This window comes from Panthera tigris, chromosome A2, assembly GCF_018350195.1.
Source record: "Panthera tigris isolate Pti1 chromosome A2, P.tigris_Pti1_mat1.1, whole genome shotgun sequence".
Lineage (NCBI taxonomy): Eukaryota > Metazoa > Chordata > Mammalia > Carnivora > Felidae > Panthera > Panthera tigris.
The window spans coordinates 11494558-11515036 of NC_056661.1; the positions used below are offsets into that span (position 1 = coordinate 11494558).

The 20479-nt window shown below is 58.8% G+C and overlaps 1 protein-coding gene across 7 annotated transcripts in view; it reads right to left on the bottom strand.

The window, feature by feature from the left end:
* BRD4 (bromodomain containing 4) overlaps positions 1 to 20479 on the bottom strand; it is an 86765-nt gene that overhangs the window by 1786 nt on the left and 64500 nt on the right. For 6 of the 7 annotated variants that reach the window (XM_042978438.1, XM_042978437.1, XM_042978439.1 and 3 more), the window contains 11 exons: positions 18043 to 18252; positions 17005 to 17204; positions 16384 to 16679; positions 15246 to 15356; positions 5724 to 5776; positions 5239 to 5608; positions 4022 to 4609; positions 1070 to 1444; positions 808 to 938; positions 478 to 683; positions 139 to 376 (listed from right to left, as the gene is read on the bottom strand). In XM_042978438.1, the coding sequence (XP_042834372.1) occupies positions 139 to 376; positions 478 to 683; positions 808 to 938; positions 1070 to 1444; positions 4022 to 4609; positions 5239 to 5608; positions 5724 to 5776; positions 15246 to 15356; positions 16384 to 16679; positions 17005 to 17204; positions 18043 to 18252 (2778 nt within the window). The remainder of the gene's footprint in view (positions 1 to 138; positions 377 to 477; positions 684 to 807; positions 939 to 1069; positions 1445 to 4021; positions 4610 to 5238; positions 5609 to 5723; positions 5777 to 15245; positions 15357 to 16383; positions 16680 to 17004; positions 17205 to 18042; positions 18253 to 20479) is intronic. The other variant, XM_042978440.1, reaches the window with a different exon arrangement.

Here is a 20479-nt window from a genome sequence, read left to right on the forward strand (position 1 = left end):
AGCACCGCCCCCGTCCCGCCCCACGACCCCCCCTCCCGCACGGGGTGCTCACCCCACCCCTCGGAGAGAGACTGCCTTCACCCCGGGGTTCGCGGCCCCCTTTCGCAGCCCCTGCCCAGAGGTCCCCCCCCCACTCACCGCTTCCCGGCGCCTTCGCTCCTGCTCCCGCTTTCGGGCCAACTCCCTCTGCTGATCCAGCATGGACTGGGGCTGGGAGCTCTGGGCCTGGGGGGCGGCGGCCGCGGCCACGGCGGCCGCCTGCTGCTGCTGCTGCTGCTGCTGCTCCTGCCGTTGCTGCTGCTGCTGCTCCTGGCGCCGGCGAGCCTCCTCGTGGGCTCGCCGGGCCTGCTCCAGCGCATCCTCATCCTCCCGGCTCCTGAGGAGAGCAGGCCAGAGCCGCCAGTGAGCAGGGGCAGGGCGGGAAGGAGGGCAGAGCAAGCCCCAGAAAACCCCAGGCTGCCTGCAGCCCCAGCCCACCTCATGCGCTCCTGCCGAAGCCGCTCCTTCTCCTTCTCCGCGTGCTCGGCCTGCGCCTTCAGGGCCTTCTCACGCTCCTCCTTCTCCCTGGCAGCGCGGCGGAACTGCTCGAAGCTGTCACTCGAGGACTTGGCTGTGGAGGACGGGGTGGTGGGATGCTTCTGCACCAGGCTAGCCCAGGAGCCCATGTTCTTGATTTTTAAGTCCTGCCAGGCAGAGAGACCACAGGGTGGGGGGTGAGGGGCCCTGCCAAGAGGCCCAGAGCCTGCGGGCACACCCACCAAGGTGCCTCCCTGGAGCGAGGGACACTCGTGGACTCACTGCTCCTACCTTTTTGGGTGCAACTGGTGTCTTCGGCTCCTGTTTCTGTTTGTCCTTGTCGGGGGCCCCTGGTGGGGGTGCATTCTGCTCAGGGGGCCGGATCACAGGTCTCCCGACGTCCACAGGCTTCATCTCAGGCCCTGGAACACAAACTGCTTGTGGGCCTCGGCTGGGGCCCATTCCCCCCTGCCCCCAAGCCCAGCAGGGCACAGTCAATAAGCCCACAGAAAGCTCTCGTCCAGTGCAGGCCGGGGGCAGAGAGGGCACTCACGTTGGGGCAGGTGAACGGGCGCCTTGATGCTCTCCGGGTGCTTAGGGGGCTCTGGCCGCAGCGAGGGGCTGAAAGGCTCGCTGCGGATGATGGGTGAGTGGATCTTCTCCTCCTTAACCACCACCAGGGGCTGGGGCTGGACCACAGAGGCCGCGCGCAGCTCCTGGGACGGCACAGGCACGGCGGCCGGTGAGGCAGGTGGGTGCCTCTGGCACCGGCCCACACCTGGCCCTGGGGGCTGTGGCCCAGCCCTGCCCTTTACCTGCTTCTTAGGCTGGACATTTTGCTGGGGTGGCGACTGGTGGGTCAGGCTCTGGAACGGTGGCATCTGGGGGGAATGTATCATAAGCGGGGAGGGGGCTTCGCGAAGGTGACCTAGGAGAGGTGACAAGGAGCACATCAACTTGTATGGAAGCCACTGGCCTGGGCCCGGCCGAGACCCACAGTGGCTGAGCCCTGAGCAGGTCAGGCCCCTAGTTTGCTGTGCGTATAGCAGCGCTTTGTGGAGCCACGAGCTCAGTCCTGGTGTCAGAATCACCAAGAATCTTTGAAAAGTGGATTCTGATGTATTTGGTTGCAGGTAAGGTCTGGGCCCGAGTGCTTTTTAAAAGCTTTCCAGATGCCTCTATGGCACAGGCTGGGTTAAATATAAGGGACCTCAATAACCTCACAGAATAGACATCCTGGGCTCCCAGCTGTCCACGCATGGCTTAACCTGCCTGCATGGACAAATGTTTTGGGCCTAGGGCCAGATGCCCAGGACCCTCCCTCCCCACACAACTTAGCCTGCAAGCCCCACACAAGGGGGACTCCTGGAACTGGCCCACCACAGCAGAGCCGGGAGAACAGTCCTCACCTTGTGGCTCTTATGGGAATTGAGCCAGCCCACCCAGCCACCCACCTTCCTCAAACCAACGGTGGGGTGGGAGCATAGGGGAGGGTCAGTGGAGATCCAGGCAGCCATGAGGTTCAAGCACCTGGCACAGGGCAGGAGTCTTGAAAGCCCCATCAAAGCACTTAAGCCTGACTCCCCAGTTTCACTGGTGAGAAAACAGCCTTAGGTCACAGTCACCAAGTCCCGCCTTCAACTCTCTACCTATTCCAGCATGGAAACACCCTCCTGCTTGGATCCTTGACATGTCTTGGCTGGCCCCAGCATGGGACAAGCCATACTTGCCCATTAACACAAAGCCACCTCTCTGCAGTGCCCTTCCGTGCTCCCGGTCCTGCCTTGTGCCTCACACTGAACAACCTAACCCAAGTTCCGCACGCAGGCCCTTCCACTGACCTTCTCCAGGCTGGATTCCAGCCGCCATCTGCCAGCACAGATACAGACACCCTTGGCCTTCCACCAGTCTCCTGGGCCTGGCACAGACCACAATGCCCCAAGTATGGTGGACCTTCCTTGCCCCCATCCCTCTAGAGCCAGAACTTGCTCCTAACCTCAAGAGAGGTAGAACGGCTGCTCAGAGACAACATGGTGCCAAGGATCAGCCTGCCCCTGACCCCTTGGCCCCTGGCCCCGCGTGGCAGGTTTTGCCAGACTTGGTGTCGGTGGCCCCAGTCCAGGCCTAGGGATCTGCAGGCATAGGACAGGACTGCAACAGTCTCTTGTCCGGGTGGCTCCCTCAGCAGCACCTGTTTAATCTACCAGTCGTTAGAGGGGAGGTCCAATGGCTCGGGGGTAGTGCCTATAAGCTGGCCACATGCCCACAGATGCCTGTGAAACCCCCTTGAGACTCCAACCACTTGGCCTTTGGCCCGAAGTCCCCGGCTGCGTTCCAACCCACACTGCTCCCTGTGACCCATCCCAGGCCGCAGGAGAGCAGGGGAGGTGGGCCTGGGGACTCATGGCGTAGGTGGCCAGAGGAGGCTTACCCCTTTCCCCCACTGCCCCCCACAGGGAAGCCTGGCCTTCCTCAAGGGTGAAAACAGGCGAGCAGCACAGCTGCTGGGACCAGCAGCAGCCTTTCCCAGGGAGGACAGACAGCTGTTCTTGGCTCAGGGCATGCGATGATCCACTTGGCACCTGGCAGCTTTTGCTAGGTTTAGGAGCAGTCACGGCCCGAGATCAACAGCCTTGTTGTTCAATTTGCAGGCGGCACCTGCACTCCCCAGCCAGGCTACGTGGTCCTCCCTGCCAAGTCCAAGAACTTCAACCTTGATCCTCACGCGTCAGCACACCAGGAGGCAATGACTGGAACAATCCCCCTCGCTGAAGCTGCCCGGCACGGTATGGTCACAGACACTTAAAAAACAGGGGCCAGGAAAGGCGAGAGGGTGCAGCCTGACCACTGCTGTGGGAAAGGGCAGCCTGAACCAGGCTGGAGAAAGGGAGCAGGAAATGGAAGATGGCTCCTGGGTGTGCCCCAAGCCACCTCTCAGCTTAAACCCAATTTTCTCCCACATGGTCCTCATGTACCAGGTGAGCTTTACAACGCTGAGAGCAGGGCACCTAGTTCTACAGGTTCCCAAACAGCCCCAGCTACCCTGGCCTGCCCCCTAACTCTGTCTGGACCTCACTTCCTACCCTGTTTAAATTAGCTCTGGCTCATTCTTTGATACCTCCTCCAGGAAGCCTGTCCTGACTCTCAGAAATGGATAAGATGCCTCCCTGGGCTCCTGGCTTCCCCACCTAACAGGATCACAACGTACTGTAATGCTCGTGACTGCGACTTCCCAGACAAGGGCCAGCGGGGACCCCATTCTCAGTCATCTCAGGTGGCAAGTCAAGACAGACCCCAGATAACAATGCCACATAAAGCCCCAACGCCCCCTCTCGGCCACCTCTCCAACCAACCCAGAGCCTTCAAGGCTCAACTCTGGGCCCACCTCAGCCTGGAGCTTGAGCTGACCCACTGGGCTTCTTAAAGACAAGATTCTGGGCCCAACACCAGTTTTCCCAGAGCCCGGGGCGGGGCGGGGCGGGGGAGGGGGCAAGGGCCGACTTACCAGTTGAATAGGGGTCTGACTTGTGGTGCCGGGGTGAAGGGTGGTGCTGGATGACCTGTTGAGGCTTGGCGGGCTGTGGCGGTGGCGGCTGCTGGCCAGGGGGTGGGTGTGCGGGCTGCTGGCCCGGGGGTGGTGGGGGCTGCTGGATGTGGGTGGGGAACTGCATGGGCTGCATGTGCACGGGCCGCGGGGGGGGCTGGTGCTGCTGCTGGGGCGGTGGCTGCGGCTGGGGAGGCGGTGGTGGTGGCTGCTGCTGCAGCTGCTGCTGCACGGCGGGGTGGGGTGGGGGCGGCAGGGGGGGCGGGGGCTGGGACTGCACCTTCACGGAAGGGAGTAGCGGTGTGGGGGGCTGCACCTTCTGCAGCTGCTGCAGGTAGAGCTGCATCTGCATGGAGGTGAGGGGTGGGGCGGGTGGCTCTTCGTCCTCCTGCAATAGCACTTGGGGGGGCTGAGCCATGGGGGGCTGTGGGAGAAGGGGTGGCTGAGCCAGGGCAGGTGACACGGCCGGGGGCCGGGCGGGCTTGGGGGGCAGGGCGGCGGCTCGGTTGCTGGGCCGCGACGGCTGCTGGGGCAGCGCGTTGTGCAAAGCTGGAAAGACAAGGGCGCGGCAGTGAGGCTCACGGCTTCTGCACCCCCACGGCCCAGCCTTCCCACTCCATCCTGACCTCCTACGGGTCTCCCTCCACTGGCTGCCCCACCCTCCCTGGCCTCCCACAAATTCAGGAATAAGAACAGTTTCCAGAGAAGTCTATGGGATCGGGCCCCTCGCCAGTGCCACTCTGCCCTGTGCCCTGCCCCCCGACCTCCCTCCTTGCCCTGTGGGTCTCAGAGCAGGCCTTCCCCAACCGCCCCCCCCCCACCCCGCTACTTTGTCTCTGGCCCAAGTGTGCATGCATCCCCCAGCACCTCCATCCCCAGGTTGGAGGCAGCGTGCGGCAGCGTATCTTTTTTCTACCTCGCGCGACACCCACCCCACGGAAGGAACAAATCAGTGTCTTCCGTATCAAAGAACTAACTCTACGCGGGGCCTGTCCCATGGCGTGCGTCTCAGTCTCCCGTCATTTCCTTAACGGCTTGGGAAATCAACTGGCCTCCCTTTGGAAGCAACACAACTACAGCCGAGGGGGTTCCACAGGTCACCCAGAGTGCCTAGTCAGTGAAAGAGCAGGACGGGAAGGGGGCCTCCCTGCACCTCGGCAGGCGTGGCTGCAGCTCACCTGGAGGAGAGACCACCGAGTGCTGGTTGAGATGAGGTGGAGTGCTGTGCTCGGGCGGCTGGGGCAGGTGAGGGGGCAGCTCGGGCTGCGGCAGGTGCAGGATGGGCTGGGTGAAGTGGCCGATGGGGTCGAAGACGCTGCCTGGGAGCTGGGGCTCCAGGACGGGCACCTGGGCGGCGATGAAGGGCGGAGGCGAGGACTTCATCGTGGTGGCTGCCTGTGGCGGCATGGAAGGTGGGGGCGGCGGGGGTGGGGGCTGCTGCTGCTGCTGCGGAGGTGGAGGCGGCGGGGGCTGCTGGGGAGGCGGCGGGGGCTGCTGGGGCACGGGGGCCGGGGTCTGCTGCATCTGCTGATGGTGGTGGTGATGGTGCTGCGGACAGACAGGCTGACATCAGGCAGGCGGGACACGCCTGTGTACCCTCGGGGCCCATGAGGGCAGGTGGCCAGCTGCTCACCTGCTGGAGGACACCCCTGAGACCACGTACCTTCTTCTGCTCCCTCCCGGGGTGCCCCTTCTTTTTTGACTTCGGAGCCATCTCTGCAGAGGGAAAGAGAAGGTGGTGAGGTGCTGGGGGAGAGGACTGTGAGCCGGCCTTGGAGGCAGAGCCAGGAGAAAACACAGGGTAAGTTCAGAAGGGCTGGTGACGGTGACAGGGAGGGTAGCTGGGTTCCGTCAGGGACGGGAGTCGGTCATGGGAGAGAGAGACGTATGGGGCGTCACCTACCCATTTGCCTGCCACTTCTCCTAGCAGGGACCACGTCTGAAAAGCCTCCCTGCCCACGAGTTCCACTAAAGGATGATGCCCGGGTACGCTGGGAGATGAGCTACAGAGACCTCCTCGCCCAGTGTCTCCCCCACTTGCTGGGTCAGATGCCACTATGGTGACCGAAGTGTCTGTACCCCAGCCCGCTCTGCCTTGGGAACAATAGTGCCACTCAAAATGATCACATCCATTTGATGGATCAGCCAAGTGAGGCTCAGAGAAATTAAGGGACCTGCCCTGTGTCACGCAGCTGCAAAGTAACGACATGGCTGCCTCCAACTGTACTGCCCTCTAAGCTGACTCCTTCCCATCCTCCCAGGGGAAGCAGAGCTGCACAACTGTGGTGAGAGTGGTGATGTCAGCATGGGCCAAGGCCTGGCTGCAGAGTGAGCACTTTAGGGGAGGGACTGATGGAGAGAGGGAGGGAAGGCAGGCCAGCGTCTCAGGAATGACCCGGAGGAAACGGAGAAGGTGCTCACTACCGTGGCCAGCAAAGGTGGCCACCAACCAGCATCCCCTTCCTCGTGAAAGACCAGCCTCAGACAAGTCCCCGTGATGGGACACAGCCAACGTGCTGCAGGGAGAAGGCAGTGTGTGCCCTGGTTCCTCAGGGGCCAGCGGCTTGTTGCTGCCATCGTATGGCCTTGTTCAGGGTGGGCCTGTCCCTGCAAGGAATGGGCAACTGCCAACACACACACCCAACCCACAGATATATGCTAAGGATCTTCTGCCACCTGTTTGTCCCCTGCCAAGAATCGCTGGTGTGCGAACCCCAGAGAGGGAGAGGAGGCCCAGTCGGCACTCTTGGCCTAGGAAATGATGAAGTCAACAACGAGGTAGGAGACGGGACCCACGGTGCCTTTCAAGTTCCTGTCACCAAGAGACACCTCTTGGCTTTGCCTGGCTTCCCCTGAGCTCCTTGCCAGGGTGCCGGCTCTTGCTGGTGTCGGAGGACACATGCTTTGCCCAAGGCGTGCCACCTCTGCTGGTAGCTGCTTCACGGAGGGCCGTGCTAAGCTTCTGTGAGGTGCACAGCCACAGGGCACAGCGCGCTACCAAAACGGAGGAGAAGGGACCTCATGCCCTGCAAGAGCTCACCATTCCATGCAAGAGACAAGACAGTGACAAAGACCTCAGCAGCTATGGACACACGTCCTCATACAAATGGCCGCAACCGGGGACACCTGGAACACGGGAACCAGAAGCCCAGCCTCAAACCCGGACACTGGAGATGCCAGGAGAGGGTTCAGGGCTCTTTGGGTCACGGCAGGAAACCGGGTGAGAGGAACACTCTTGTGGGTGGGACATACAAAGGGGACAGTTTGGGTGACTTGCGGGATTAGGGCCATGGCGCTGGCAGCTGCAGGGTGAAGGAGGGACACTGAACTAGAAAGGTGGGAGGCCCAGGACCAAAGGGGCCCTCCATGCACTGGGCAGAGCACGGTGTGCAGAGGCCTCTGAGCCGAAGGGAGCAGGAAGGGGCTGGGGGCGGGGGCGTCCCTCCAGGACGGGCACCTCTCGCAGCAGATCCCAGGAACAGACACTGAAACTCGAGGGAGGCTGGAGCAGCCACTCACACATGGGCAGGCCTTTGGGAGGCTGGGGGACTGGAACCTAGGGTAAGAAAGGGCTCAGGCTCAGTGGGGAAAGTCTGACCAGGAGAAGACACGGTGTTGCAGAGAGAGGGCTGGGGTGGCCTGTCATCTCATGGCCTCAGGGGAATCCCCCTTTTTTTTTTTTCCTACCATAAAGGAGGGACGGTGGTAGCTCTGTGTGCCCTCACTATCCCCTCGCAGGCCGTGAGCAGAGAGGCCCACGTGAGCACTCATGGGGACAAAATGCTGTGGGGTCCCAGGGGTTCCAGAGAGTGGGTCTTGGCTGCCTTGGCAAGTGTCCCAGGTCTCTGTGGGGAAGTGCCGGTGGGGAGGGGGACGGGCCTAGAGCGGGAGAACCGGTGGGAGGTACGCAGCAGACCTCCAGGACCAGAGGTCACAAAAGGGGCCGGCGGTGGGGACCAAAGGGTGCTGGAGCCTGTTTGGGACAGCTGCGTACAGCTCATGTGGCCCGAGCCTCCTGCTGGAGTTACTGGTAGGAAGACAAGACAGGAAGTGCACAGCTTCACGACACACCAGCCCCGAGACACCCACACAAAACTCTCTAGAAAGGGTTACATGAAGATGGCCTCGAGTACTGTGTGATCTTTATTCCATGAAAATCTTGAACTCAACACAAATTTCATCTTTACATAGGATGGTAATTGTACAAAGAATTAAAACGTTTTTGTAAAATCTGATTAAAACACTGATTCCTCCCCCGCCCCCCCCCCCCCTCCGCCCCCACTCAAGGGAAGGAGACAGGATTGAGGGTAAGGGCAGGGCAGAGGCACAGAGCCCCTCAATGCAATGGACTGGGGAGCCCTGGCGCTAGCAGAGGCCCAGGCCACCCGCCCCTCCTACAGCAACTCCTCCGGCCCCGCAGGCTGGCTGGTGTGTCAAGGCCCAGCTGGCACGTGCCCCTGCTCACACACAGGAGGCTGCCAATGAGGAGTGAGTGGGCACTGCTCTCTCTGCCCTATTCCTGGGGCACTGGGCACAGGTGACGGCTCGAGTCTAAAGATCGAGTTCCCTGATAGATAAAAGCCCGATGGGCAAGGAGGCCAGGATCCCTGGACAGCAAGGGAGCAGAGACCCTGCAGGCGAGCTGGCCTGTGGCTATAGCTGGTATGCACGAGTGTGGGAAGGGGTGGAGCGGCAACACAGGCCGACACTGTGGGAATCCAGGCTGCCATTTGTTCCAAGACGGCAGAATCTTCCCAGAAAGACAATGCCAGCAGCTTCCCAACTGTCCTGTGGGAATCTCTGGGCATGAAGCCCCCTGGCTCCAGCCAGGCCGAGCTGCACTGGGAACACATCAGGCACAGGCCAAAGGGCAACTCAAAATAGTCTGTTTGGCAAATGAGTTTGACTGGAAGAAGACTGGCCAGAGGATCAGAGAGCAGCCTAGGAACTCGCAAGCATCACTGCAGGGCCCTGGAGAGGCTGGATCTAGAACCCAAGGCCCCGAGGAAGTGTCCCAGGGTTTCTGCACAGGAGGTGGCCAGCATCCACCAGCTGCTGATGGTGAACTACACCTCCTCAAACTTGCTTCCAGCTCTAGAAGGCAGGCTCCGAGGTGCCAGGAGACTGTTATAAGCCTTGAAGAAGTACACACAAACTACACTTTAAAAAGGAAGAGGGGGGAAAAAAAAACAAAAACAAAAACAAAAAACCCCAAAAAACCAACCCCCCCCCAAAAAAAACAACAACAAAGAAAAACAAAAACAAAACAAAACTCCCTGAAACACAGATGCTGTTCCTTAAGGGACTTTTCATCAGGCAGTTTTCTGCTGAAATGCTGGATTCATGACCAAAAAAGGGCTGATATTTATTTTTAGAGCAAAAAATCCTATTCAGTGCCTCTCACAGGGCTTGGATGATGTGGCCACCCTGGCCTGCCCCACCCCCAGAGGCTGTCATTATTCTAGGGGACTGAAGACTGAGAGGGTGCTTGCACTGGCGACACCCCTTCAGAGATGTGCACAGAGCAAACCCCGAGGGCTCTGATGGCCTCACTACGGACTGGTCCAGTGTTCTGGGTTTGAGAGCCTTTTCTCACCCACCAGCCCAGCGTCCCACCCCACTTGGGACAGGTCACCTGGCTGCATGGCCACTCTTCCTCAAGTGCCCCTCACCAGTGGCCTTCCTAAAAGCACCCCTTCCCCCTGTAGCCTGCTTCTAATTACTTGGGAGGGACAGGGAGGCAGCCCAAGAGGTACTTTCCCCTCTGTGACTTCGGGCAAAGAGGCCAAAAAAGTTGGGAAAATGCCCAACAGGCAACAATGGGAACAATGGAAACAGAAGGAAGACTCCAGGGGCCGGGAGTAGTCTGTGGCTGGTGACAGCCTCTGGCTGGAGCCTCACAAGCCACCAGAAAGAGGGCATGCTGAGGGACAACCTCGTGAGCTTTTGAGCCCAGCCAGGCTTGCCCCTAAAGCCCCTGTTCCTCACTGGGGAAAGCTCTAGATTAATCAGAGTGTTCTTGTTTAGGCTGAATGAGATCTTCCCTGGGCTAACATCATTTTAAGATCCAGGAGGAAAGCAGTTAGGATCCAGAAAAAGAGGGAGGGATGAAGAGAGAAAACATACTCGTGACGGGGCCTTGCACACGGAGCAGATTGTCATCACCCTCTGGGAGATGCCACCCACCCAGAAGACCCCAGACGACCAGGGAGGCTGGGCAGGACAGCCAAGCAGTCTTTACACAGGAGGCCCGGGTGGCCAGCCAAGCAGGCAGCCTTCCCGGAGGCGGGATTAGGCGTGTGCTGCTGGACAGGACTAAATCCACCCCAGGGGACAGGCCCAGGGCTCTGAGGAATTCCATAACTTGATGGAGTCCTGTCCCTTTCACAGAAGAAAATGGACTTAAGCTATAGCTTGCTGGGAAGGAATCTGGAACTGAAGACCGTTTTATTAAGAGTCCGTGTCCAATGATTAGGCAGGACCTACATAGAGGGAGAGAGAAACCAGTGTGAGAGAAATGGTGTGGAATGTACCGTTCAAGTCACAAGAACAGAAGAACCACAGACCGAGCCAGCCTCCTGTGCCCTGCCCACGGACAGGGCACGAGAGAACGGCGCCGGAGCCTGGGAGCCCTGCCCCCTGCCTGGCCAGCCGCGGGCGGGGACAGACCCACCTTCCCTTTACAAGGGCCACAGATCCGGCACGTGTGGACGTCTCCAAAACCACCCAGAGCCTGCTCGTGCTTCCACACAGAGTAACTGCTTCCAGGAACAAGTTCACGTGCACCCTGAGCATGGACCAGCATTTCCTTTACTGGTCTTTGAATGTGAGAGATGCCCTGGCCTGTCGTCCTTGCCATCACTCCTGAAGACCAGCCAGGTGTGCCCACACGTCCAGCAGGCACCGCCCCCCCTCCCCCCCCCCCGCCCCCCGCCCGCCCCTGAGCTTGTCTCCCCTCTGTATCTGCTTTACTGCACACTGTCTTTCTCAGGGAGGTGATGCCGGCCCTTCCTCAGGGCTGGGGCACAGGTAAGAAAACCCCCAAGAGAGGGGCTGTGCAGTGCAGGACCTCCAGCAAACACCCTCCTTTCTGCATTCCTACAAACACCAAGAAACATCAACAAAAAACAAATTACAAAAAGACCAAATAATTCTATACACCGTCAAGGTGGGGTGAAAAAAAAAAGATGCCGAGGAGGAAAGCGGTCTCGAGTGTTTCCCCTTGACGGGAGAAGGGCGTGGGGCATGTTCCCACCCACACAGCAGAGGAGATGCCTCTGCCAGAGTCACGGATGCAACCAGCACTGCAGTCCCGTGGTCTTCAAGTGTGTGTGTGCGTGCGCGTGGGAAAAACCCACCCACTGGCCAGACTGTCATTCAGGGCACATTCCACAAGGCTCACCCTCGCCCACGAAGCCCCAGAGTCCCTCCAGCTGCGACCCCTGCATGTGAGTGTATGAGAGGGGTCACCTGACAGCACAGGCAGACCAGCTACAGTCCTGCCCTCCAGGTCCCTTCCTACCTCCCTACGCCCCTACCAGGGGCCTCTCCCTCTTCCCAAGAGCAAGTATCACACCCTTGGAGCAGGCAGCAGCAGGCCCCAAGATGGGCCTGGGACCCAGTCCCTCAAAGACCCCAGGGGTCGGAAGCTGAGGCTGGTTGTCTGGGAAGAACGCCTTGTGGCCTCTGTCTGCACTTTCCGGCTCAAATCTTTCCAAAACATCAAGCATTCCTTTTTTCCCCGGAGCTATTAAGAAACACCCACAAGCTCAAATCCTGGGAAAAGGAAACAAGGAGACTAAAATAGCTGGAGTGAGCTCCCACTGCAACTAGAAGACCAGGCACAAATCCAAGAGAACTACCCCACACCTCCCTGAACCCGTCCCAGCCAGGTAGCTGCGGTACAAGGGTGCAGTCCTAAGAGGGACAGGAGCTGTGTACCCACCCTACCCAGAAAGACCCGTGGATGGCACGTGGAAGGAGGCTGTCATCAGCGTCACAATGGGGTGGAAAGCTAGACAAAGAGTCCTAGGACATTCCCTCTGGCCCCGTGAGCCAGGCAGACATGATCCCAGCACTGGTGACCGACAGGCCACACAGCTCTGCCCAAAGCCCATCTGGGATGGCTGCGGAAAAGGGGGAACCAGGCACTCACCTCTGGCCTGCCCAGCCGAGGTCTACAGATGCCTTAGGAGCAAGTGGGAAAGTGGCATTTGCATCCCCTGCCCTGTCCCAATACTGAACCCTGAAGCAGATTCGAACTTTATCCAGAACTGAAGCTCAATGGAAGACCATAATCCAAGTAATAGCTGGGTTCAGAGGATGTGGTGGGACTGGCCAACAGCGTGCTTCTGGGCGGTGGGGAGGAACACATGGTGGCCTGGGACCGAGCTAGGAAAGCCCAACCCCTGCCCCCCCAACTCCATCTGTGGGTGCACCACCTCCCTGAACTGCTGCTTGGCCCCAAGGACCAGCCCCATGCCTTAAGTAGTCCACAGCATCCTTATCTATGGAGAGCGGCCAGAGAAGGGATCTATGCACCAACCCCCCCAACCCCCCCACCAAGCTCCAATTTAGTGCCTCTGTTTGGTTTCTTTTGGTGATTCATGTCTCAGGGCCCTGTCAGCAGAAACGACCCTTAGTACAAGTGACAAAAATAGGCCCTTTCAGGAATTTCGGCTCCAGTCCAAATGGAAACACAAGAACAAGGAGGGCAAAAACAAACCCCAAAAGACCAAAAGAAATACCTTCAATACCCCCCACCCTGTCCTATCTTCCCAAGGCAGAACCACTAACTGGCCACAGAAATTGGGGCTGCCTACCTCCAGGGACCTAGCTTAAGCAGCTGCCCTGAAAGCAAGTGCAGTTTCCTATGCGGGATGGGGTGGCGGGTGGCTGCGTTCAATGATGCAGGGGCGCAAGCTCCCTCCCATTTTCGGGCCGAGTGTCTGAGCCCTAGGGCACAAACCCACACGGTGGTTCTCTTGAGAGAAGCATCCAGCTGACCCATAACAGAGCTCTCCGGTGCACACAGATGGCAAAGGAAAAGCCAGAACCTTGAAGACAAATGGGAGCCTCCCAAAACTCAAGGTGGGGAGGGTGCCTGGAAAGAGGGATGGGCCGGAAGCAGCAGGGCAAGCCACCGGGCCGGATTGCTGGAGCCTGGGAGCCTGCAGGCCGTCGGCTCAGAGACTGTAAATCTCACCCTCCTTCCCGCCAGGACAGCTGTTCCCAGGGCTCTCAGATTACTTGTTGCACAATCTTTCCATCTCTTTAAAAGGGGGGGCACAAAAAGGGAAAAAGTATTCTCAGCAGTAGAGAGCTGTTGGAGATTCCGTCACAGCTGCCCCACATCAGATGGTAGGAGTGTGCAAGGCATTCAGGAGCCCAGGAGGATTTCCCACCTAAGGCAAACACACACCAAAGAAGAGCTTGGGGATCAGGGACAAAGGCCACGGTCACAGATCCGCAATGAGGGCTTGCCGGTTGGGTACCACGATCTACGTCGGGGCCAAAGCAGTTTGCCCTTGGCCAAACTGCGCCGTTTTAACAATCGGGTCCCCTGCCAATTCCAAGCTTTGGGGTTTTCTTTTGGTCACTCATATACCTAGGAGAAAAGGTTGTGACACCCCTAGCAGGAGCAGCGTGCTAGAAACTGCAGGAGGTGCAAAACCCCAGAGCAAAGGCAAACCTGCGGCATGGCTGGCACAGAAGAAGGTGAGAAGTCAGGGGCCACCAGGAATGCTAATTGGGCCCAAGAATATGGTCATCCATCCTGCTGAGGGCAGTTGGCGCTGGCTTCCTGCCAGCCCTTCCTGGGTGGGTATGGGGGTGTGGCGCCCCCTGCTGGTTGACAGATAAAAAAGCAACGGGGGGGGGGGGGGGCTGGTTAGAAGAAAAGGACAAAGGATGGAGACAGAAGGGCAGCAAACTGCCCACAGCAGTCTCTGCATACAGCGGAGCTCAGGAAATACGGAACGTAGCTTAATGACTTAATGACTCTCATTGGGCCCACTGGAGACAGAATCTGGAGTCTTGGAGAAGCCCTTCGCCCACCTCAAGGCAAGCCTCCCACCTACCTGGGAAGCCTGGTACCCTTTCCTGTCAAAGCGGAGAGAGAGTGAGAAGGCCCAGAAGCCCTCCTGTCCTCAGCTTCCCCAGAAAAAGGCAGGCTGAGCTGACAAGAGGACCCGGGTGTGCACACGCCTCGGGAGAGGGGTCACAAAGCTACTCTAAGTGTAAGGGGCCTCAAACTTCCTTGGCCCGATCAGATCACATTATCTTCATAAACTGACTACGTGGGGCTTACTATTAGTTTTAAGTCAGAATAACATGCCAGAGACGAAACAGGTCTATGAAAGAAAACACCCAGAAATACACTTCCCACTGAGGATGCACATACCACAGCCTGCCTGGAGAGGCTGCTTGGCTGATGGCACTAGACCTGCCCAGGGGCCAGCCCGCCTCCCCAGACTCGCACGGCCACCCCCACCAGCTCCAGCTCACAGAGCAGGCTAGTTGCCAGGCTTCCTTTCTAGCCTCTCCTCCGGGCCAGTGTGAGGGAGCATCTGCCCCTCTCCCCATGCTCCCCGCGAATAATCAGGAAAGCGCCCCTCTGCAGGAAAAGCTTCTCTCCTACCAGCCTGCAGCTCTCAGCGTCTCCACCTGCCCTTTCTCACTTCCACTTCCCACACTGAAGCTGCTGCTCAGGTGGGCGGTAGGGTCAGTCAGGACACCACCATGGGGCCCACGTGCAGGCCCACGTGTGTGCACACTGCGTTAGGAGCAGCCAATGCAGCTGTGAGCACTCTGGGGCGAATGGCAGAGCCCCGAGCCTGGTGACAGCAGAGTCGAGAGCAGGCCGCTACACACGTGCTGCTGGAGCACATCACCTGAACAGCCGTGCTGCACGCGACCGTGACAGGAAGAGACTGTAGGGCTGGGCGGGGTCACACGAACACTGATGCCACCAGCTGGGCCCCAACACCCAAGGTCCTCACCAGGCCCCCCGAGCTCCCCACAATCGTGCAGTGTCAACACCGTGAGGGTACAGGGCTACCCAGTGTCCTAGCGAGAGGGTTACCGTTCTTATTATGACAGCCATCTCTGGTCTCGGGTAGTCTGGACACGTGACTGAGCCAAACACAGGGAAGAACTCGACAAGAAGCTCAGTAAGACATCTAACCTGTTTCGGAGTCTTCACTGTCAGAAGAGCTGGACTCGCTGGTGCTCTCCGACTCCGAGGACGAGAAGCCCTTCATCTTAGAGGAGCCAGCAATCACATCAACTTTCTCGGCTGTAATAAAGCAACAGGGACACAGTCAGGCAGGGCCCCGACCTAGGGGGCTACTGCTGGCCACAGGAATAGCCCAACCGCCCGCAAGAAGGGCCAGTGGGCTGCTTCTACGAGGCCCTGACCAGTCCTACCGCGTGCCAGCCAAAAGCTTGGCTTAATACTAGAATTTCAAAGCCCCTCCAATCTCTCAATACCCTATGCTGGGTTCACCAGACAGTTAAGGGACAAGGCAGGAAGTAATTCCCTGACATGAGGGACCGCTGAGCTCAGGCTCCCTCAGCTACTTTTCAGACAGTGGGTGCAGGGGACCCCAAGACATGACGGCAGGGACAAAGCAAGACGTGAAAGAGCCCTGGGAGTCTCCCAGCACCTCGGTGCGTAGACTGAGGGCACAGTGTCACTGTGCAGCACCCTAGGGAGGGGCCCGAGCGCCCCAGGAGTCAACGTGGACTGGGACAAAGGCTGCGTACAACACTCTGATGTGGATATTAAGTCCTACTGGTCTCCAGACAAAAGCCGTGAGTTAAGATGAGACATTTTGAACAGGCAAGTGCTGCCTGGCAGACTGTTGTGGAGGGGCCCGTGTCGAAGCAGAGAAGCAAAGCAGGCAGTGTGGACCTAACATCTTTCCTCCTGGCCCCTGCACCTGGCCCTCACCCTCTGTTCCAAAGAGGTGGCAGCAGGGCGGGGGTGGCTGGCTTTTGGGGAAGACCCAGTGGTAAGGGCAACAGAAGCTGCTGCTCAGAGCAAGGCTGAAGACACTGAGGTGCAGGCAGGCCTTAGATGGGTACCGACCAGGAGGTGGAGAATGGCACCACCAGCCCAGGGTCAAGTGTGATGTCACAGCCCTCCAGAGGTTTCTGTGTCGAGGACACAGCTTTTGTAACTGGAAAAACAGCCTACAGAGGGAGACGGCCATGTCTGGAAGGCAAAGTTAATGGAGAATGCCCACTCGCCCAGCCTCCTCCCTGTCGGCCAGGGCTGGCCAGGACTCAGAGCACACCCTGCCCCAGGGGCCCAAGGGCACCTTGAGGTTTCCTTTTCTTCCGCAAACAGGAGGTTACGTAGCGCTCCAGTTCTCGAAGGGTGGACGGCTTCAGAGTCTCAAAGTCGATCTCAATCTCATCGGGGTTGGAGTTCTTGAGGGAGGGCTCCCGCGACTGGATGATGTGCACCACGCGGCCCAGTTTCTCACCAGGGAGCTTGTTGATGTCTAGGCTGAGCTGCCGCTTCTCCTCATACGACATGGGCTTGCACTTGTCCTCTTCCTCCGACTCGTACGCAGGAGGGGGCTTGTTCTTCATGGGCGCAGGCTCCTTCTTGCTACGAAGGGATGATGCAGACACCATTGTCAACGTGAGGCACCCATTCCTCCATCTGGGGCTTAGGGGAGGGCTTCCACACCCCCACCCAGATGGCCTTCACGGGAAACAGGGGAGGCTGGCAACGCCTTCCTGGGAGCACCCAACGGAGACAGACCGCAAACCATGCCCCGTCCTCACCTTCTGCTCCATGCTACCTATCTTCCTTCCCTTCCCAAACACACTGGGTGCCAAGACCCACCCCAGGAGAAAGGGTGCGAGGCAGCCTCCCTACCCACCGTGGCCAGCAGGGGTCCCCACCCAGGGCAGCTCAGGGAGGCACAGACCTCGCGTTGCTGTTGCTGCTGTTATTTTTCTTGGTCTTTTTAGGAGGAAGTTCCTTGGCTTTGCTCTTCTTATTCTCCTCCACTTCTTCTTTCTTTTTGTGCTTTTCTTTTTTCTTTTCTTTTTTGTCTTTCTCCTTTTTCTTTGGTTTGTTCTGCTGGGGCTGGGAGAGGGCTGCAAGCTGCTCGTGCACGGCTTTGAGCTGTGGAGCAGACAGGCAAGGTACACACGCCCATCATCCTGGTCTCTGGGTGGACCCCCGGGCACCAGGGTGCAGAGGAGGAGGGAAGCACAGGGAGGGGGCTGGCCCTCAGCCTTGTGACCTGCCACCTCACCAGATTTTTGAAGTGCCCACACCCACCCAGGCCGTGGACTCAGAGGATGGCCAGTGTCCTCTTGGCTGGAGAAGCTGCCCAAGCTGGCAGATACCAAGCTCCACAGCCATCCAGGAGGAGGGTCCCTGGGAGGCTGGGTACTAAGGCCCTGATGGCTGGCTTGTAGGGCCTCAGGAGAGACGGACATCCTGGCTGAGGCTCCTCCTTTCAGATGCTGGAAGCATCTAGAAGCCTCGCCTCTGCCCGCAGAACAGCCATGTCTTCCCACCTCCACACCCACAGTGTACACATATGCAGTTGACTCTTGAACAATGTGGGTTTGAACTGTGCAAGTCCTCTTATATGTGGATTTTTTTCCCGATCGATACGGTACTATGAATATATTTTCCAGTTCTTATGATTTTCTTGATGTTTCCTTACTTTGCCGTAAGAATACACTACATAATATGTGCAACCCATAAAATAGGAATTAATCGACTTTTTACGTTACAGGTAAAGCTTCTGGTCAACAGTAGGCTGTTAGTAGGTGTTCTGGGGAGCCAGAAGTTGCACACTGATTTCCCACTGCACGGGAGGTCAGCACCCTTAAACCCCTCATCCCGCTGGAACTCCAAGCTGGGACCTGCCAGGTCATGGAGAACCCTGGGGAGACTGCCCAGCCCATGCATTCCAGGTGACTGGGAACGGGGCTGCCCACATCCTCACCTGCTCCTGGAGCTCGGCCAGCCGCTGGGCTCGTTCCTCTTCAGAGTCATCGGTGGAGCTGTCACTGTCGGAGGAGCTATCGCTGCTGCTGTCGCTGGACGAGGGCGGGGCTGCCACTTTGGTCGGGGGTGGCACCGCTGGGGAGGACACGGCCACCACAGGCTCCTCAGGCTCGTCTGGCATCTTGGCAAAGCGCATCTCGAACACATCCTGGTTGGGGGGGGGGGGGGGGGGGGGGGGGGGGAAGCCGTGCCTGTGAGGGCTGCCGGGGGCCCAGGCATGGGTGGTGGGGGGCTGCCTGGGATGTGGCTCAGCATCACCAAGCCTCCTTGGCTGCCGGGCTTGACTCAACAGGAAGTAAGCAGGAGGGCCAAAGAGGGCTAGGCTGATGGTGATCCCCCACACCCCACCACTAAGACAAGGGGCTGGGTGAGGACCCTCGTCAGCTCTTCCAACACTTCTCACAAATTTCACTTTGAAATGTCCTTCTGACATGGCTTGGCACCCATTCTCCAGGAGACACAGGCCAGGTAAGTACATGTGACCCACGTCACAGGAGGCAGCTGGCCCACTGAGGACGTCTGTGTGGAGATCCTAGATAGATAGCAGGCCGAGGGCAAGACCCGCAAACAGTGCCTTGAGGTTCTCATTAGCTCAGCACATCCCGAGGGTGCCTCCTGCATGCCAGGGCCGGGCACTAAGATACAATGATGAACAGAACAGGAACCTCTGCCTGCCTCCGGTTCACACTCCCTCAGGGAGCAGGTGGGGTCTTCAGTTTGAGAGAGCATTCCAGGCAGAGGAAACAAACAGCACATGCAAAGGCCCGGCCCTGGAGTAAGTGTGCCTCGTGCACAGACCAAGGCCGGCAAGGCAGCTGAGCCTCTGCTGCAGCAGGCACGTGTCCGCCCCCACTCCCTCCTCAGACCACCTCTGGGGCACCTGGGCAGAGCCATGCCACTGGCTGAGGGGTCTCCAGGGCATGGCCAGCAAGGTGGGAAAGGTATAACAGAAGTGGATGTGGGGGCGCTGGAGACAGGCTACAGGAGGGAGTAAATCTTGTGAGGTGCCAGAGACCCAACCCCACATGCGCAGGGCTGTTAAGCACAGGATCCCACCACCCCAGGATTCCGAGACCTTCCAACTGTAAGTCCCAGGAATCCGATGGAACTCCACGTGGGGTCACAGAGCTTGGGGGCAGCAGCTCTGTCTGGGCACCTAGGCCCAACAGCCCTGCCTCACCAGCCAGCCGGCAGGTCCCTTCCTACCCCAAGGGCTCCATGATCGTAAGCCCAGAGATGACTCAGGACAAAGAACAGCAGTGAAAAGAACAAAGTTAGCTTCCCAGAAGGACTGCAGGACCTGCTTTAAGCCTAGAAAATGTCAACGTAGCATCTCACGCAGAAGAATGGGCCTTCCCAAGTGTGAACTGATGCTTCGGAGCAGCATGGCCCACGAGGCCTGGGAGGGCCGTGGGGTCAAGCTCCGAGGCTGCTGTGTCAAACAAACCAGGGTACACTTGACACAGCTGGCCCTAGAAGCCTCTCCTGATATCTCTGGAAGCACAGCTTCAGGTTTTCTGTCCCCAAGGCAGCTGGGAAAGGGGACGACCCCTGGGCAGCAGGGCAGGTGTCCTCCCCAACTGCAGTGTTGTCCCCTCCCCTCCAGACCACCCAGTCAGGCTCCTCCAAGGCAGTTCCTGCTCCCAGCAAAGTGACAACCTGGATTCTGCTGTATAAGTGGTTTTGCTACTATAAATTATAGTCATTTATACAGAAATTTCTAATTTCTAATTTATACAGAAATACATTCTGGAGCAGGTCGGGTGGCAGTGGAAAAGACACCCAGGAGGCATGAGCAAGAGACTGTCACCACCCTGGCTAAAGGAGACGGGGGCTCACACCGGGGCAGAGGCCCCCAGTGCGGCAGCAAGCAAGACCCTTATTGCCCAGTGCCCCGGGGCCCCAACAGACCCACAGAAGCGTCCAGAAAAAGCCAGGCCTGCTGCCAAGGAGGAGGGGGCAGGTTAGAGAAGTGTGCCTGAGGTGTCAGGACCCCACAGAGGGAGGAGGGTGGCAGCCATGGCCGAGTACCTGGTGCTGCCGGGAGGTGAGCTTTACCAGGTGGGAGCTTCCTCATGCCACTTATGTATGTGCCCAGCATCTCCTGCCAGCTGCCAGAACAGCTCTACCCTTGCCACTAGGACATCCCTGCTTCTCCCCAACAGGCTGTGGCTGTGGTGGAAATGGAAGCCAGGACTCACCCTGAGGCCTCGCCTAGGGTACTCCCTGGCCCTGCTCTCCCAAGGCTCCAAGACCAAAGAGCAAAGAGCACAAGCCAGGAGGCCAGGCAGGCTGGCTGGCTGGCTGGGCAGTCACTGTGGGGCCTACAAGCTGGGGCTGCTGGCTTCCCTGTCGCGAGCAGCTACAAGACCTGT